The 18,484-nt window shown below is 49.4% G+C and overlaps 2 protein-coding genes across 2 annotated transcripts; one reads left to right on the top strand and one right to left on the bottom strand.

Annotated features, from left to right (window-relative positions):
* Positions 1-33: 33 nt before the first annotated feature.
* LOC121108047 (olfactory receptor 14A16-like) lies at positions 34-16,742 on the top strand. The gene is made up of 3 exons (XM_040654710.1): positions 34-54; positions 9,440-9,904; positions 16,626-16,742. The coding sequence occupies exons 1-3, from the start codon at positions 34-36 to the stop codon at positions 16,740-16,742; spliced, it is 603 nt and encodes a 200-aa protein (XP_040510644.1).
* A 461-nt stretch (positions 16,743-17,203) lies between these two features.
* Positions 17,204-18,076, bottom strand: LOC121108046 (olfactory receptor 14A16-like; the record flags this gene model as incomplete). The annotated part of the gene is made up of 1 exon (XM_040654709.1): positions 17,204-18,076. A coding segment is annotated over one exon (873 nt), but the record flags the coding sequence as incomplete, so codon positions are not given.
* Between the last annotated feature and the right edge of the window lie 408 nt (positions 18,077-18,484).

Here is an 18,484-nt window from a genome sequence, read left to right as displayed (position 1 = left end):
GGAAAGTTAATGACAAGACATTCCACATCGGAAATGGTCATTGTGGTCAACGATGTGAGCTACATTTCATGCAGTTGATTTTGCCATGAACACCTCTGCCCATTTTGTCTCAAGGAGGCAGCCTTGTCCCTGTGTGTACATGGGAACGTGGTGGTGCTGTGGTTATTCTCTGTCCAGAATTTGTCAGATGAAATCCCTTCTAATGCAGAAGTGCTTGTCAGCATCTGCATTACCAATGCCAGAAATATGGGGGTTGAAAAGAAAAGTTTTAATAATTTTTTTTTTCCTGCACAGTCTGTTCCCACTCACCATGGTCAAGGAGTGTTCAAATGAAGTCAGAAATCCTGAGCTGTTCTGCAGCACTGCTGCTTAGTGCAGGGTAAGGGGAGCTGGGTGGGCTTGTTTCCACACACTCTGAACTTGCAACTGTAGGAGACGAAGGGAGAATGCCCTCCCATGTTACCTTGAAAAGAATGCAGACCCTGCTGAGAGCAGAGGAAACCACTGCCCATCCCGGAATGCCCACCCTTTCTCAGGGTCCTGAGCAAGGTCTCATCACCACACATCTGGCAAACGACACCTACAATTCATTTCACCAACCCCAGAGCATTTCCCTGCATATAGCATCTCTCCCCTTCGTCCCTGCACATTGATCTCGAGCCTGTGAGAAAAACTTACATCCTGGAGGTCAGCTCACAGCTCTGAAGGACACTTGAAGGAGATGTGACCCAGTGGTGGCGTCTCATTAAGGGAAAGCCAACTCCTTCCCAGCCTCACAGACTGCACTGCCCACAGCCCCAGGCAGTGGCTCTCAGCCCCTGTGCACTGCAGAGGGCGATGGACACGTGCCTGGGTAGATTCTGCTCTGCTCTGCTGGAGCTCTGGCTGCACAGGAGGTGGTTCGTGCATTGAACTCCATGGCCATGAGGGCAGAGGCATTTCTGGGTGGGAGCTTGCTCAGAGGGAGGTGTCTGCACTGAAGGGAGTAGTGTGGATTTTTCAGGTGAATTCTCCCTGTTCTTACTTTCCTCTCATTCCCTGATCATAACTCTGTTGCCAGCAGATTTTCCTTGCTGGAGATTTTTCCCTGTTCCATGTCTTGTACATGTCTGTGCTTACAGACAACAGCCCAGAATGTGTGCATTCCTATTTGCTGTTCAGAACCCATCCTGTTTGCAGAGCATTCTCTGGGTGCATGTTCATGTTTGCAGGTATAAAAGGGAACATAAGGGAACCCCAGTGAGTCCAACAATGTAAATATCTGCTTACAGTGAGAGACTGAATGCACTTGAAGATTCTCACTAGATGTAGTCCAACACAGTTAAACTTTTTCTCTATCACCGTCTACATCTTTACCCTCTGTTTGAAGCAGGAAGCAGAACACATGGCAGAAAATCCCTCCTTTGGCCTTCATAGTGGAAGGCCAACAGCGGTGCAGGGCACTTCTCCCCGCAGCGCCCTGGGCAGCTCCCCGGGCAGGCTGAGTGCTGAGCCTGGCAGGCGGCAGAGTCCCTGCCCCGGCACACAGCCCCTGGGGCACAGCAGGGACCCTGCTCTGCACCACAGCCCTGGGCACCCGGCTGCACCCCCGGCTGCACAGCCTGCAGCCGTCCTGGGACACGCAGCCCTCTGGGCTGTGCTCTGACAATGAAGCATGGAAACACTCAGTTGAAGGAGGTATTCCTCCACAATAAGCAAACACGGTGTGTCTTCAGCCTGATCTCCTCAGGGTTGTTTTAAATTCAGCGATCCCTCAGGAAATGCGGCTGCATTGCCTGTAGCCAGAGTCTTACCTTGTCCAGAGCTGTGAGCAATCTTCCTCCAGTGAGCTCACAGCTTGCTCACACTTTTCTCTTCTATCCTCATGCCATCTGCAGAACGCACCCCCAGCACTGTTGTGCTGTGCAGAAGAGCTGCTCCTGGGCACAGCTGTCTCTCTGCTGCACTGCCCACTTGTAGGAGCTCCCTGTGTCCCAGGAGCCCAGCCCAGATCAGCAACAGAGGATGTCATTTTTTCCTCCCCACTCATCTCCCCTGAGATGGCCCTGAGTCTCCATGGACAACAGCTCCTGAAAGACAACAGCATTGTGACTGTACTTGGAAATCTGCTGCATTAACCACCAAATGACAGTGACCTATTCCAGACACATGGTTAGTTGTACCAGAGAGTGTTTGCTGTAACAAAAAGGCACACCGAGAAGCACATGGAGGGGTGGCCTTCCCCTGGGCAGGGCAGTGATCCAGCTGAGGCAGTGCAGGCATCTCATCCCCAGATGGAAACCCTGGGGCTGAAATGGGATTCAACTCTCCACGGACCCACAGGAGCTGGGATTCCTCTGGTTCAGTTCAGGTGTGCACAAGGAGTTGCCTGCATGTGAGCTCCTGCTCTGAGTCCTTGGTCCTTCAGCGGGGAGTCAGTTGCTCACACACAGACCCTGGGTGATGACCAAGGTGCCTGGTGGTACCTTCAACTTATGAAACCTCAGCTTTCTGCGAATGGCATCAGAAGCAGCCGAGTGTCATGCCCGTTACCTGGGCTGTCCAGCACACTAACATGCAGCCGCAAATGCAGCACTGTGCCTTCAGGATAGCCATGCCCCAGGAGTGTCTGTGCTGCTTGGTCAACTCTGAGCCCCACAGTGGGTCCAATGCCTGTGTGCCACTATATGTAGTGGATGAGAACACTAATGAGAAAACCAACACATGCTGAACTAGAATTTTAATAGGGTAGCAGGTCTGAGTACTTGTTTGGACCACAGGGACACGGTTAAATGGCTTCCACAACTGGACTGAAGCACAAGGGGTATACAGAGTCTGTACTATGGATGGGCGAGGAGACAAGGAAGGGCAACTGCCCTCTGTGAGAGTGCACTGAACTCTGCCTGGGGATGGCAGAGTAGCCAGGTCAGAATGAATGGAAATGGCCAACAGAGGAGACCAACAGTGTCCGTTCCTGGCTTCCTGATCAGGAAGAACATGTGGAAGATGTTCTCCACAGACAGATGGGAACGGTAGACCTGGTCAGCTGGCAGCAATGCAGAGACTTTGTCCAGTGTACCTGTTGAGATGAGTTTAGGAAAGTTGGAGGTCAACTGCAATTGAATGTGCCCAGGCATATCACAGACAAGAAGGGCATGTACAAATATGTAAGCTACAAAAGGAAGGCTGGGGAGAATGTGGGCCCAGAGTAGAATGGGACAGGGAACCTGGTGAGACAGGACATGGAAAAGACTCTGATACTCCTTTCCTTCCTGCCCTTGCTGTTAATCAGTTGGCCTGGGCTTCTTGGAATCCTAGGTGCCAGAGACAGGTGGGAAATGTCGGTTCAATGCACGTGTGCCCTGAGTAAAAGAGGAGGTGATCAGGGAATACCTAAAAAAAAAAGGGATTTCAACTTGGAAGAAAGTGACAGGAATCACAGAATCCTTGAATGAGTTGGGTTGGAAGGACCTTAAAGAGCATCTAATTCCAACCCCCTTGCTGTGGGCAGGGCTGTCACGCAGTAGATCTGGATGCCTGGGGCCCGTGACATCTTGAACATCTCCAGCGATGGGGCAGCCACAACTTCTCTGGGCTACCTGTTCCACACCCGTCCTGCGCCTCACATCATGATCTACAAAATGTAAGGAATGCATTCCCAACATCAAATGTAAATCTCTCTTTTAGTTTATTACCATTCATGCTGTACCTAGTATTCAGAAATGATGTAAAGAGTTACTCTCCTCCTTTTTTATATGAAGAAACCATGTCTGGAAGGTGGTGGGAAGGCACTATCCAGAGTGGTGCCTCCAACACAAAAAAAAATGTCAGCAACTTGGAGTGGATTTGGGAAAGTTCCCACAAGCTGACTGGGTTTGGAGCACATCCTCTGTTAGGAGAGACAAACAGAGGCTTTCTTTCTGAAGCTGTAAGTCTGGAAGTTGTTTATGTCAATAAAATTGAAACAAAGAATTGATGAAAAAGATAGAAATCAATGAAAATGTGTTGACACACCTCTCAACATCAAATATTCTCATGTTCCTCTTTCCATTTAAGTTGAAAAAACTGTTCTTTGAGGGATGTGGTTTTTTTGGTTTTTTTTTTTTTAATTCTTCTTGAGAAAGGGCAATGTTTTCCAGAACTGTGTTTGCAGGACACAGATGCCTTCAGGTACACAGACACAGGCTGTGGAGCCAGTGCCAATGCCCTGTGACTAATGCCCAGTGCCCGCTGCTGCTCTACCCTGCTGCATATTTCCTGTCCCTCACCCTCCAGGGGTCTCCAACTCTCCTTAATACGTGACCATGTGAAGGGCATGTTTTCAGCAGGCCATCTGGACACACACTCTTCCCACTGCTCTCCACATTTCCCCATCCCTTGCTCTTTCTTCGTTCAAATACCTCCCAACTACCTGGCTGATCTGTGACCTTCAGGGAGATTACTGGAATCTGTTCCATCTCTCCATAGTCTGATGAACTCTCTTGTCAACTCCTTCACTGTGATTATATTTATCCCTTCCTCTCTCTGTCTAACTCATTTCTTGTACAAGTATTCCCTGTGAAAGAAAAACCTCGTTAGATGCAGCTTGGACAAGGCATGCAGATGATCATTGTGTTTTACTGTTCATTCATTTGCATCACATTTCCTTCTGTTTGTTGGCAAAAAAAAAAAAAAAAAAAAAAAAAAAAAAAAAAAAAAACTGTCATTGCCCACATGCAGCTGGTTCTTGGAGGAAAGCCAGTGGGGGTTGGTGCAAAGGAGGTTTAACAGTGAGCGGGTGACTGCAGAGGAGAAGAGTGATGTGAGGAAAAGTGGTGCAAGTCCCGTGGGGCCATGACTAGAAAGGGATGGGGAAAGCTTAAGAGGACGTTTGTCCATAACAGTGACAGAGCAAAGCTCATTATGGGACATCCTGGGTCAGAATCAACTGCCATGTGCTGCTTTAACATCTTGTTTAAATACAGCTATCAATAAACAAATAACTGGACTTTATAAATGACCATTGAACTCTTCCTCTTTAAGCTCTCTCCAGATACCTCTCCAGTTAGCTGTACAAATTCTGAACACCTGAAGAAGATGACAGGAAGGCACAAGGCACAGGAGAGCTCTTTAGGCTGTAATGGGCCCCAGGGGGAAAATTGCTGCTGAGTCCATCAACCACCAGTGCAGAGAGAAGATAGCATGAAGTGCTCAAGAAGACCAAGTCAGAAGGAACAGAGAAGTTTCTTGGAGTATTAATGGGCCCCACTGAGGGCCACTAACAAGCAAGCTTCCCCAGGGACTTGTTAGAGCAGATAACTGGAAGCCATGGTTACAGGCAGGCAAAGGCACTGCAATGGTGGCTGTGATGCTGAGAAAAGCCTCCTTTGTGTTATGAAGCAGAAAGGCCAAGCCCTGATCCCCAGACCCTTGGCAGGGAGATCCTGTCCCTCCTGATGGCTCAGGGCCCTTCCTGGGGCAGTGGGATGGAAGATTGTAGGATGCCAAATTAAAGACATGGGGACAGCAGCTCCCAGGCTCTGCATGGTGTACAGAGGTGCTGTGAGGCCCAAGTCCCATGCAAGCAGTGTGTCTCATCCCAGGATTTGGGATGTGAGAAGGGCCCAGTCTGAACAAGTAGTGAATCCCAGTGAAACTTTGAACTTCAGATCTCCCAGTTCTAGTGCCCTCCTTTGGACACTCTCCAATAGCGCTATGTCTTTTATGTTCTGCGGTGCCCAGAAGTGCACCCAGTGCTCCAGGTGAGGCTGCAGCAGTGCAGGGCAGAGAGGGACAATCCCTTTCCTCACCCAGCTGGCAATGGTGCGCTCAATGCTCCCCAGGGGATGATGGTCCATCCTGGCTGCCTGGGCACACTAATGACTCACGCCCAATTTGCTGTTGACCAGGATCCCCAGTCCCTTTCAGTGGGACTGCTCTCCAGTGTCCCATCCCCCAGTCAGTGTGTATGTCCAGGGTTGCCCCCACCAAGGTGCAGAATCAGGCCCTTGTTCTTGTTATACTTCATGTGGTTGGAGCTTGCCCAGTTCTCTATCTTGTCCACATCTCTCTGCAAGTCCTCTCCACCTTCAGTGGAGACAACTCCTACTAATTTGGTATCATCAGCAAACTTGCTCAAAACATTTTCTAGCACAACATGCAAGTCATTCACAAATACGTTTAAGAGTAGTGGCCTTAAAATTGAGCCCTGGGGAACCCTGCTAGTGACCGTCCTATAGCCTGCATGAACCCCATTTACTGTAAGCCTTTTGGCCCCGCCCATACACCCATTATGTTTCAGTCTATGCCGTATGCATACATTGTGTCCAGGCGGATACTGTGAGGAACAGTATCAAGAACTCTACTGATGTCCTCAAGGACAACATCAACTGGCTTCCCTTGGTCAACTACATGGGTGACCTTGTCATGAAAGGACATTAAGTTAAACAGGACCTTCCACTCATGAGTTTGTGTTGGCTGCGACCACTGTCAGAATTGTCCCTCAGGGCTTTTTCAGTAACTCCCCGCATCATTTTCTCCATGATATTACCAGGCACCGGAATGAGACTGGCAGGTCCATAATTGCCCATGTCATCTTTCTTTCCCTTTCTTACAATGAGACAACATTTGCCAGCCTCCTGTCAACTGGGAACTGGCGTGACTCTAGACTTACTCTGATGCCATTCAAATGTGAGCCTCAAACATAGTGAGGTGTCATCAGTGAAAGAATATAAGTATTTCAGAGCTTTGTAATGCCTTGAATGGCAGAGTGTGACACAGACCGAGCAGAGAGGAAGGTCTGGCTCTTCTGTTGTGAGCTCATCCATTTGGTCAGCATAATAACACGACATGCTCCCCGGGGACAGGTGCAATAGGCACACTGGGTGCCCTGAGCACAGGGCTGTGGTGGCATTTAGGATGGCCAAGAATACCTCCCTTCTGGCCCTCAGCTGATGCTCAGGGAGGAGGTGTCTATCTCAGAGATTTTCCACCACACTTTACAAGCACCAGCACACAACTAGGATCACCCCAGGCACCTTGGGCATCACTGAGTGTGTCTGTGTGAGCAATGAAGTCCCTGTTGAATGAAGACCAAGCATTCAGATGAGGGGTTCACACACAGACATCTGAACTTTGTGCGCATCTGAACTCAGCTAAGAGGACATATGGCTCCCATGGACCTCTGGGGAACTGATCCCATTTCAGTCCCGGGGTTTCCATCAGCAGATGACATGTCTTAACCTTAGCGTTGGGACGAGACGGTCTGATAGTTGTAGGACAAAGGGAAATGACTTTAAAGTACAGAGAAGAGATTTAGCTTAGCTTTTAAGAAAAAAAAATCTACTCAAAGGAAGTGGAAAACGTTGCCCAAAGAAGTTTTGTGTGCCACATCCATGGAGGCATTCAAGGTCAAAATGGATGGGATCCTGGGCAGCCTGATCCGGTGGTTGGCAGCCCTGCCCATGGCTGAGGGCTGGGAACCAGGTGCACTTTGAAAGCCCCTCCAACCTTAGCCTAATCATTGAATGATTCTGTAATGTTATGCCTGCACTGCCTCAGCTCTACCACTGCCCAGAACAGGAGGAGTCAACCCCTCCCTGTCCTTATCTGTGTAACCTCTTTCATACTGGTCATGAGCAGAGGTTTCCTGATTTGGCATTTGCTTTCATTGTGGTCAAATTTCTTTTAGTTGGAACATCCATGCTTTTGGAATCCTGTGGACGTGTTGATTAGTTGAGCAGACTTTGAAGTACGTTCTGCAGTGATGACCCTGATGCCTTGCAGGAGCTGTCAGCTCAAGAGGGCCATGGATATCTCCAGGGAGAGCAGTGGGGAGAAGGAAATTACCTCCTCTGATGCTGAGCTGAGCCGGTCCCCTGGGACACAGAACGCTCATACAAGTTGGTAGAGCTGAAGGGAGACAGCTGTGCCCAGGAGCAGCTCCTGTACACTTCAGGTGGCATGGGGAGAACAGAGAAATTAGAGGGAATTTACAAGCAGTGCATGGTGGCAGCAGGCTGTGAGCTCACTGGTGGAGCATTTTTCACAGCCCTTGATACAGTAAGTGTCTGGCTGAATGCAATGCAGGTGCATTTACAGGAGGGATGGCTAAATTTGGGACATCCCAAAGCAGATCAGGCTGCAGACACTCTGTTTCTTTATCATGTAAACAGGTCTACTCCCAGCCAGGGCTTCCGTGAGCACAGCCCCGAGGGCTGTGTGTCCCAGGACATCAGCAGGCTGTGCAGCCGGGGGTGCAGCCAGGTGCCCAGGGCTGTGGTGCAGAGCAGGGTCCCTGCTGTGCCCCAGGGGCTGTGTGCCGGGGCAGGGACTCTGCCGCCTGCCAGGCTCAGCACTCAGCCTGCCTGGGGAGCTGCCCAGGGCGCTGTGGGGAGATGTGTGGGGGGAAGGAGCCCCCCGGCAGGGCAGGGCAGGGGCCTTCTGCTGCCACAGCTGCTGCCTGGGGCAGGGGGATCACAGATACGCTGAAACCCAAAATGTTTCCAAGAGCACTTTGCACGAGGAGAGATGAGGCAGGGATTTTCCGTTTCCTGTTCTTAGAGAGGAAAAAAGGATTGGAGGCTGAAATCCAAAAGGGGCTGTCAACTTTGAACACACCTCTGAGACTCCTGAATTTTACTTCTCCCAGACGCTTGTTTTGTATACAGTGACAGAGAATTTGCTTTCTGACACTCCTTTCTCGATAGATAGAAGCAGTTGAAATGATTGTCAATTTCAGCAGATATGAATAATGCACTTATCCTGCAAACAGGCAGCTTTCTCTAGCAGAAATTCTTGTGCACAAAGGTTGGGTTTGTGGGCTCTAAGAGCAGTTGGGGTAAAAACGAGAGACATGGAAACAGAAATTATCTAGGAATATGGGATAAGATTAGAAAATGAGAGGAAGACAAAAGCTCCATAAGCTTCTTCTGCTTATGGATTGCTGAACTTCATGAAATTAAATTCATGTAATGGAGCAAATGAACATTAGCCTAAAAGAAAGAAAAAAATTTACAGCATAGCAGGAGGTGTGACTGTGAGAACTGCCTTGTCATTATCTTCTGCACTCTGAACAGGACTCCATGCCCAGGAACAGCTGATGCCCAACAGCAGCTCCATCAGCGAGTTCCTCCTCCTGGCGTTGGCAGACACGCGGCAGCTGCAGCTCCTGCACTTCTGGCTCTTGCTGGGCATCTACCTGGCTGCCCTCCTGGGCAACGGCCTCATCAGCACAGCCGTAGCCTGCGACCACCGCCTGCACACCCCCATGTACTTCTTCCTCCTCAACCTCGCCCTCCTCGACCTGGGCTGCATCTCCACCACTCTCCCCAAAGCCATGGCCAATGCCCTCTGGCACACCAGGGACATCTCCTACACAGGATGTGCAGCACAAATCTATTTCTTCTTCTTTTTGTTCTCAGCAGAGTATTCCCTTCTCACCATCATGTCCTATGACCGCTACGTTGCCATCTGCAAGCCCCTGCACTACGGGACCCTCCTGGACAGCAGAGCTTGTGCCACCATGGCAGCAGCTGCCTGGGGCACCGGGCTTCTCTATTCCCTGCTGCACACTGCCAATACATTTTCCCTGCCTCTGTGCCAAGGCAATGCTGTGGATCAGTTCTTCTGTGAAATCCCCCAGATCCTCAAGCTCTCCTGCTCACAGTCTTACCACAAAGAAATTTCACTTCTTTTGGTTAGTGTTCTTGTTTTATTTGGGTGTTTTGTCTTCATTGTTGTGTCCTATGTGCAGATCTTCAGGGCCGTGCTGAGGATGCCCTCTGAGCAGGGACGGCACAAAGCCTTCTCCATGTGCCTTCCTCACCTTGCTGTGGTCTCCCTGTTTCTCAGCACGGTGATGTTTGCGTATCTGAAGCCCTTTTCCATTTCCTCCCCATCCCTGGATTTGACAGTGGCAGTTCTTTACTCAGTGGTGCCTCCAACAGTGAACCCCCTCATCTACAGCATGAGGAACCAGGAGCTCAGGGATGCAGTGAGGAAAATAATGCCCTGGTCACTGTTCAGCAGGGTTAAACTTCTCATCTGTCTCTGTAAATGACTCACAGTCTGTCCCATAACAGGCTTGTATTATGTTTTTTCTATTAATATTTTTTTCTTTATTTCCTTTTCTCTTCATATATACGTGTGTGTCTGTGGTTGTCATGTTCCTATACATGTGTTTGGCTTCCTACCACTTCTACTGAGATGTCACCCTGCTCTCTTTCTCCTGAAGCCCGTATGATCCTGGGTCAGTGCTGACTCCCACAGCCTCTGTGTTCCATCTCTGTATCTGCAAGCAAATGAGATGCCAGCAGGCACCGTGGAGATTATATAGGCTGGATTATTGGAAGGTATCAGTGTATTAGCCGAAGGACCAATGTGTTACATTAGGGTATTCTTGTCCTAAATCTTAGCAGTCTAGCTGCCTGTGGGGCAGCATGGCTGGGCTGTCCTGCAGAGGGGAGGCACACAGAAACACCGTGCTGCAGGGCTGGGACCCCAGAAGCACCCTGGAACTCAGCACCCAGCTGCACTGAGCTCACCTTGCCCGGCTCCCAGGTGCCCCCTATGCTGCTCTGTCACTGCCCCTCCTCAACAGGATGGGGGAGAAAACACAGTTACACAATTCCTGGGCTGAGGCAATGAGCACTTTATTCTTTCCTTGCGTAAAACCCACTGACAACAAAGTGTGTGTGTTAATGGCTGCACATCAAATGCAGGTTTCTCTGAACACTTCAGAACAGCTTTGAATACAGCACCACTTTCACCTTACTATATTACTTGGAACTACACCTAATCCACAATGCATTTGACTAATATTTTATGTGATTTAAAAGATTTCCAACACAGAAATAAGCTCACAGTCAGTTAAGATTTCACATCCCTCTTATTCCTCACCTATTTACTGTAATTGAAGTGATTTCCTATGTTTGTACTTCAGTTTTGTTGTCTCATCTCCTGACCTCCTTTCCTATTATTTATCTATAACTCCCTAAATTACCCCTCTTTACCAGTCTGTAATTCCTGTTCTTGCTGTCACACCCAGTCTGTTGTGTCACTGCAGCTCGGGTAATGATTCACTTCTGAATGCTTTGGTCTCTGCTGACCTCCAGACCATTCCAATAGGAGCTCTCTGGATACCGAAGTGAAGGTTGCTAAGTTACAGAAACACACTTATCTACCAGGTGCCAGCTGTAAGCAAAGAAACAATCTAATAAAAAATTTCTTTGTGTGTGCCGTAATAAGATGCATTTTACTGTAGCACAACATTGGTTCTGAGATTTACTGTGTTTTGTTTAGCTCAGTATTTTCAGGATCTAAATGCGAAATCAGCATTTTCCCAAAGCTTCATTAAATTTTGTGGTTCTTTATGGTCAGAATGATAATGTGAACACTTTGACAATGCATCAGTTACACAGACCGGTACAAAAATCTACCTGGACTTATGACAGGCCTTTGGCATGGTCCCACATCACATCCTTATCTCTATGGAGAGATGTGTGAGATGGATTTGAAGGGTGGACTGCTCATTGGATAAGAAATTGGTTGGAAGGTCACAGCCAAAGGACTGTTACCAAATGCCATTTACCAAATGGCTGTCTGGGAAATGGGCTCCACCAGGTGGAGGCCGATCACAAGTGGTGTCCCCAGATGTCAGCCTTGGGACCAGAGCTCTTCAACGCCTCTCAGTGGCATGGATGATGAGATAGAGCGCACCCTCAGCAATTCTGCTGATGTCACCAGGCTGCGTGGTACGGTTGGCACGACAGAATGAAGGGGTGCCATCCAGAGGGACCTGGACAGGCTTGGAAAGTGGGTCCAAAGAAACACCATGAGGTTCAACAAGATCAAGTGCAAGGTTTTGCACTTGTGTTGGGACAATCTCAGGTATGAATACAGACTGCGGGAACTCCTACTTGTGAGCAGTCCTGTGGGGAAGGACTTAGAGGTCGTGGGAGATGGAAACCTTAACAGGAGTGCTTGCAGCCAGAGAGGCCAACCGTACCCTGGGCTGCATCAACAGAGAGGTGGCCATCAGAGTGAGGGAGGGCATTGTCCTTCTCTAGTTAGCTTGCACTTGTGCATGGCATTGCTCTGACCCATGTGAACATCCTTGCACATGGTCTTGTTGATCTTCATGATGTTCTCATAGACTTACCTCTGTAGCTTGACACGGTCCCTTTGGGTGGCATCCCTTCTCTTTACTGTGTTGTCCACATCACAGAAATTGGTGTCACCCATAAACTTGCTGAAGGTGTACTCAACAGTGTTGTCCAAGTCAGTGACAAAGAGGTTGAATAGCACCGGTTGCACTTGCAGACTCCTTAAAAAATACCATTGTCTCCACACAGCCACTGAGCTGTTGACCACAACTCTGGCTGTGACCATCCATCCAATTCCGCATACACTGAGTGGTCCATCCATCAATTCATACAGGTCTCATACAGGGCAGTATCAAATGTCTTCCACCACTCCAGGTACACCGAAAGTGCCATCATCTCACAATCTACCCTCCAGGCAGTGTACCAACCCATCAGCTTCTCTTGGCCTGCCAGCACACCACACAGATGAAATCTCACCATGACCTTTCAGGTCCCATGCCTGATGCTGACCTTTCAGGCAGACATGTCCAAGTTATGCGCCCATCATGTGCTAATGTCCAGGGGACATGAAAACCCATACGCAAGAGCTCCTCCTGTATGCAGGAAATCAGATTCTCAGGCAGAAGGGATCTCTCAATCCACCTGCCCAGCAGGTGCCTTCTGCTGGCTTACCAGAGACAGGGGAATGACCATGAGCTGCATTCCTAAAGGCACAGAGCTCAGCCCTAAATTCAAGGCTGTCCTATTTGCTACAACAGAAGGAATGATTTCCAAAGCCCTTTGCCAGCCTTGCTCCTGCTGCTGGGCTGTCACCTCCGGAGACAGAAATAACCTCTCAAACAGCATGTCAGCCACGTGGTTGTTACAAGGTGGTGAGTTCTGCTTGCACAAGTGACCTCACCTCAACATATCTATCCCCTCCTTATAGCCCATTGCTCAGCACTAGGGCAGCTCCGGGGGGCGCTGCTGGCTGCCGCTTCCTGCTCCGCTCCGAGGAGCTGCGCTCTGTGCGCTGAGGCCACATGTGCAGTGATTGGAGCATGGTGGTGAAGCGGCCCGGGGCTGGGGCCTGGGACTCGGGACTGCGGCCTCCCCTCACTATGCAGAAGTTTTCTTCCCCCGGGGTCCTGTTTCAGGACTAGCAGAGCGGTGATCTTTTTGGTTAGATGGGAAGGTGCCTGGACCGGGCGCTCTCGAGGAGGGCTGATCAGCGCTGAATGGAATGGAAATGATGTGCGGAAATCAAACTCTTTAACTATAGAGCAGTTGTAACACAGCTATGTTTAATCAGCGCTACACACACGCTGGATGCAGAGGGGATATTGCCACCTAACCTGCATACTGAGGGCAAGAAAGTCACATACTTAAAGAGCAAGCTGCTAGCATAGACATTAGATGTCCAAGAAAAGGTTGGTTTATTGCAATGAGTCTCCAGAATTATTGACATTCCCTCTCTCCTCCCCCCTCTCTGGCCCAAGTCTTTTACGCGTGCCTTTTTACGCACGCATATCTCTTGGTGGTCTTTCCAATGAAGGTCATCATGTTATTTTCTTGGGCTTGGGTCAGGATGGAGGACTCTTGGCTGGCTTTGGCTGGTCGTCTCATTGACCACAGCTCCATTCACTAATCCGCTGCTTCTTCATTAATTTGTGGTTTTACTGTCTGAGACTGCTACCATGCATTCCAGAGATAGGATAGCTAACGATGTGATTTGGAAATAAAGGGAGACCCACTGTCTGCACTAACTGTCCAAGTCTGTAGAAAAGCATCTGTTATCGGCAGCGAGAACGTGGCTTAGCGAGCTGAAATAAACCTGAAATAAAGGGTGAGTAAATGCTGTAGAAAAGTGTGAGTAAACACAGAGAAAAATGTGAATAAACTGAGAATAAAGTGTGAGTACACCTGGTGTTGTGTGTGACTAAACCCAGAGTAAAGTGTGTGTGTAGACCTGAAGTAAAGTGTGAGTAAGACCCAGAGTAAGGTGTGAGTACACCCTTAGAAGACTATGAGTAAAGCCTGGTAAAGTGTGCATAAACCCAAAGCAAGGTGAGAGTAAACTCAGATGAAAGTGTAAGTAAACCAGAGAAAGGTATGAGTACACTCAGTGTAGAGTATGAGTAAATGTGGTAAAGTGTGTCTAGACCGGGAGTAAAGTTTGGGGAGACTTGGAGTTAAGTATGGGAAGACACGGACTGTGATAAAATGTGGACTCGAGTGTGTGTAAACCTGGACAAAAGTGTGGTGTAAAGTGTGAGTAAACCCTGAGTAAAGAGAGAGTAAACCTGGAGTAAAGTGTGAGTAAAACTTTGGTATAGTGTGAGAAAAAGCCAGAGTAAAGTGTGAGTAAAAACCCAGAGGAAAGTATGAATCACAGAATCATAGAATGGTCTGGGTTGAAAAGAACCACAATGATCATCGAGTTTCAACCCCTGCTATGCGCAGGGTCACCAACCAGCAGACCAGGATGCCCAGAGCCACATCCAGCCTGGCACTGAATGCCTCCAGGGATGGGGTATCCGCAGCCTCCTTGGGCAGCCTGTTCCAGTGGTTCCCCACCCTCTGTATGAAAAACTTCTTCCTAATATCCAACCTAAACCTCCCCTGTCCCAGTTTAAAAGCATTCCCCTTGTCCTATCACTATCCACCCTTGTAAACAGCCGCTCCCCCACCTGTTTATATGCTCCCTTCCCGTACTGGAAGGCCACAATGAGGTCTCGCCGGAGCCTTCTCTTCCCCAAACTAAACAAGCCCAGTTCCCTCAACCTTTCCTCATAGGAGAGGTGCTCCAGCACTCTGAACATCTTACTGGCCCTCCTCTGGACCCGCTCCAAGAGCTCTGTGTCTTTCCTGTACGGGGGGCCCCAGGCCTGGACGCAGTACTGCAGATGGGGCCTCACAAGAGCTGAGTAGAGGGGGACAATCACTTCCCTCTCCCTGCTGGCCACCCCTTTTTTAATGCAGCCCAGAACACGGTTGGCCTGTTGGGCTGCAAGCGCACACTGCTGGCTCATGTCCAGCTTCTCGTCCACCAGGACCACCAAGTCCTTCTCCACAGGGCTGCTCTCAAGGAGATCTTCCCCTTGTTTGTGTAAGTACCTAGGATTGCCCCGACACAAGTGCAGCACCCTGCACTTGGCCTCATTGAACCTCATTATGTTCTCGTGGGCCCACTTCTCCAGCCTGTTCAGGTCCCTCTGGATGGCTTCCCTTCCCTCCGATGTATCGACTGCACCACTCAGCTTGGTGTCATCTGCAAGCTTGCTGAGGGTGCACTCGATGCCATCATCTATTTCATTGATGAAGATGTTGAAGAGCACTGGTCCCAAGACTGACCCTTGAGAGACACCACTTCTGACCAGCCTCCACCCTGACACAGAGCCATTGATCACTACCCTTTGGCTGCATCCAGGTAGCCAATTCCTAATCCACTGAGCAGTCCATCCTTCAAATCCACACTTCTCCAATTTAGAGAGAAGGATGTGGTGAGGGACCATGTCAAAGGCTTTGCACAAGTCCAGGTAGACGACATCTGCCGCCCTTTTCCCATCCACCGAAGCCGTCACTCCATCGTAGAAGGACACCAGATTGGTCAGGCACGATCTGCCCTTGGTGAAACCATGCTGGCTGTCTCGGATCACCTCTTTATCTCCTATGTTCCTTAACATAGCTTCTAGGAGGATCTGCTCCATGATCTTCCCAGGCACAGAGGTGAGGCTCACCGACCTGTAGTTCCCCAGGTTATCCTTTCTCCCTTTCTTAAAAATGAGAGTAACATTTCCCTTTTTCCAGTCACTGGGGACTTCACCAGACAGCCATGATTTTTCAAATACGTTGGAGAGCGGCTCAGCAACCGCATCAACCATCTCTCTCAGAGCCCTAGGATGTATATTATTCGACCCCATGGGCTTATATACATTCAGTTTCATGAGGAGGACTCAGATGTGTTGCACTGTTACAGTGGGACAGAATCCACTCCTCTCACCCACACCTAGGGCTTCAGGGTCCTGGCAGGCACGGGGAGGAGCCTGACTACCAGTGAAGACCAAGGCAAAGCACTTACTGAGCACCTCAGCTTTTTCCATGTCTGAGGAAGCCAGCTCTCCGTCCTCATTTATCAGAGGGGGAACGCCCTCCTTGATCTGTCTCCTCCTGCTTATGTACCTGAAAAACCCCTTCTTGTTATTTTCACATCCCTCAACACGTTCAGCTCGATCTGTGCCTTGGCTTTCCTAATCTTACTTCTACACATGCGGACAATGTCCCTATGTTCTTCCCATCCTACACAACCCTGCTTCCACTTCCTGTACATTTCCCTCTTTTCCCTCAGTTTCAGCTGCAAGTTCTTGCTCAGCCATGCCAGTCGCCCACCTCCTCTGCTCAATTTCTTCTGCCAGGGGTTTGAGAGCTCTGGCGCTCTCAGAAGGGTGGCCCAAGGTGCTGCCTGCTCTGTTCTGTACCCATGCCCTCAAGGACACTTTCCCCGGAGATCCCACTCAGCAGTTCCTTAAGCAGCAAGAAGTTTGCTCTCCTAAAGCACAGGCTCCTAGCTCTGCTCTTTTCCAGGCCAGCATTCCTCCAGATCTCAAACTCCACCAGGGCATGATCACTGCAGCCCAGGTTGCCTCCAATCTTAAAATCTCCGATGCTATACTCTGCACTGGTGAGCACCAGGTCCATTAAAGCTTCACCTCAGGAAGAGGTTCTTTGCTACAAGAGTGGTGAGGTGCTGGAACAGGCTGCCTAGAGAGGTTAAGGATTCCCTGTCCCTGGAGGTGTTCAAGGCCAGGTTGGATGGGAGCGCTGGGCAGCCTGCTCTAGTGTTAAATGTGGAGGACTGTGGCCATATCTGGAGCTGGGGGATTGGAGCTTGATGATTCACGAAGTCCCTTCCAAACTAAGCCATTCTATGATTCTGTGATTCTATGATTTTCTTCTGATGATTCAGACTAGATGGGAGGCAAGACAAATGATTTTCTGCTGATCTACATATAGAACCTGGTTCCTTAAGTACAATAGATTCATCACATAGAAGTAAGCAGTAGAAGATAAAGAATGATTATAAATATTGTTTAATTGGAATTACATTTATCATAGATATGACAAACAAACATGAAGAAAAAATGTAAACATCACATAAAAAGTCAAGCTTTTCTTAAACTTTTTGGAGTCTTCAGAGTATGATGAATATCTTTATGATGAAGAAACAGTGTATATTGAAGTATTTTTCTGAGGGCACCACGGATCTCCTGGTTTCTCAGGCTGTAGATGAGGGGGTTCAGTGCTGGAGGTACTACCGAGTATAGAAATGACACAATCAGGTCCAGGGATTGGGAGGAGATGGAGGACGGCTTCAGGTAGGCAAACATAGCAGTGCTGAGAAACAGGGAGAGCACGGCCAGGTGAGGGAGGCACATGGAGAAGGCTTTGTTCCGTCCCTGCTCAGAGGGTATCCTCAGCACGGCCCTGAAGATCTGCACATAGGACACAACAGTGAGGACAAAACACCCAAAGGAAAACCAGGCACTACCCACAAGAAGCCAAATTTCAGTGAAGTAGGAGTGTGAGCAGGAGAGCTTGAGGATGTGGGGGATTTCACAGAAGAACTGATCCACAGCATTGCCTTGGCACAGGGGCAGGGAAAATGTATTGGCAGTGTTCAATAGAGCACAGAGAAGCCCAGTGCCCCAGGCAGCTGCTGCCATGGTGGCACAAGCTCTGCTGCCCAGCAGGGTCCCATAGTGCAGGGGCTTGCAGATGGCAACGTAGCGGTCATAGGACATCACAGTGAGAAGATAAAATTCTGCAGAGATGAAGAAGAGAAAGAAAAAGACCTGTGCAGCACATCCTGTGTAGGAGATGTCCCTGGTGTGCCAGAGGGCATTGGCCATGGCTTTGGGGAGAGTGGTGGAGATGCAGCCCAGGTCGAGGAGGGCGAGGTTGAGGAGGAAGAAGTACATGGGGGTGTGCAGGCGGTGGTCGCAGGCTACGGCTGTGCTGATGAGGCCGTTGCCCAGGAGGGCAGCCAGGTAGATGCCCAGCAAGAGCCAGAAGTGCAGGAGCTGCAGCTGCCGCGTGTCTGCCAACGCCAGGAGGAGGAACTCGCTGATGGAGCTGCTGTTGGCCATCTGGTACTTCTGGGCACCAGGACCTGTCCAAGGAGCACAAAGGTTCAAGTCAGAGATTTCTGTGTGGAAAATGTTCATTCAATCACAACGATGTGAGCTACATGTCATGATGCTGACTTTGCCTGGAGGGCTTCTGCACTTTTTCTCTCAAGGAAACAGTCTTGTCCCCATAGATACAGGGAAATGAGGAGTTTCTGTAAGTGCAAGTTTTCTTTAAAAAATGTGTCAGATGAATTAACTTCTAATAGAGAGGTGCTTGTCAGCATCTGTGAGCTCAAAGCCAGAAATATGTGGGTC

The sequence above is a fragment of the Gallus gallus genome, chromosome 33, assembly GCF_016699485.2.
Source record: "Gallus gallus isolate bGalGal1 chromosome 33, bGalGal1.mat.broiler.GRCg7b, whole genome shotgun sequence".
Lineage (NCBI taxonomy): Eukaryota > Metazoa > Chordata > Aves > Galliformes > Phasianidae > Gallus > Gallus gallus.
The sequence above is the reverse complement of the archived record's forward strand: the minus strand, read 5'-3'. Positions and strand labels throughout refer to the sequence as shown.

Excerpts from the sequence above, each read along its gene's own strand:
- LOC121108047 (XM_040654710.1), top strand. The coding sequence starts at position 34 with ATGGTCATTGTGGTCAACGAT. Across the intron at positions 55-9,439 it reads TGGTCATTGTGGTCAACGAT|CTGCACTACGGGACCCTCCT; the intron begins GTGAGCTACATT and ends ATCTGCAAGCCC. Across the intron at positions 9,905-16,625 it reads ACTCAGTGGTGCCTCCAACA|GCCAGCATTCCTCCAGATCT; the intron begins GTGAACCCCCTC and ends GCTCTTTTCCAG.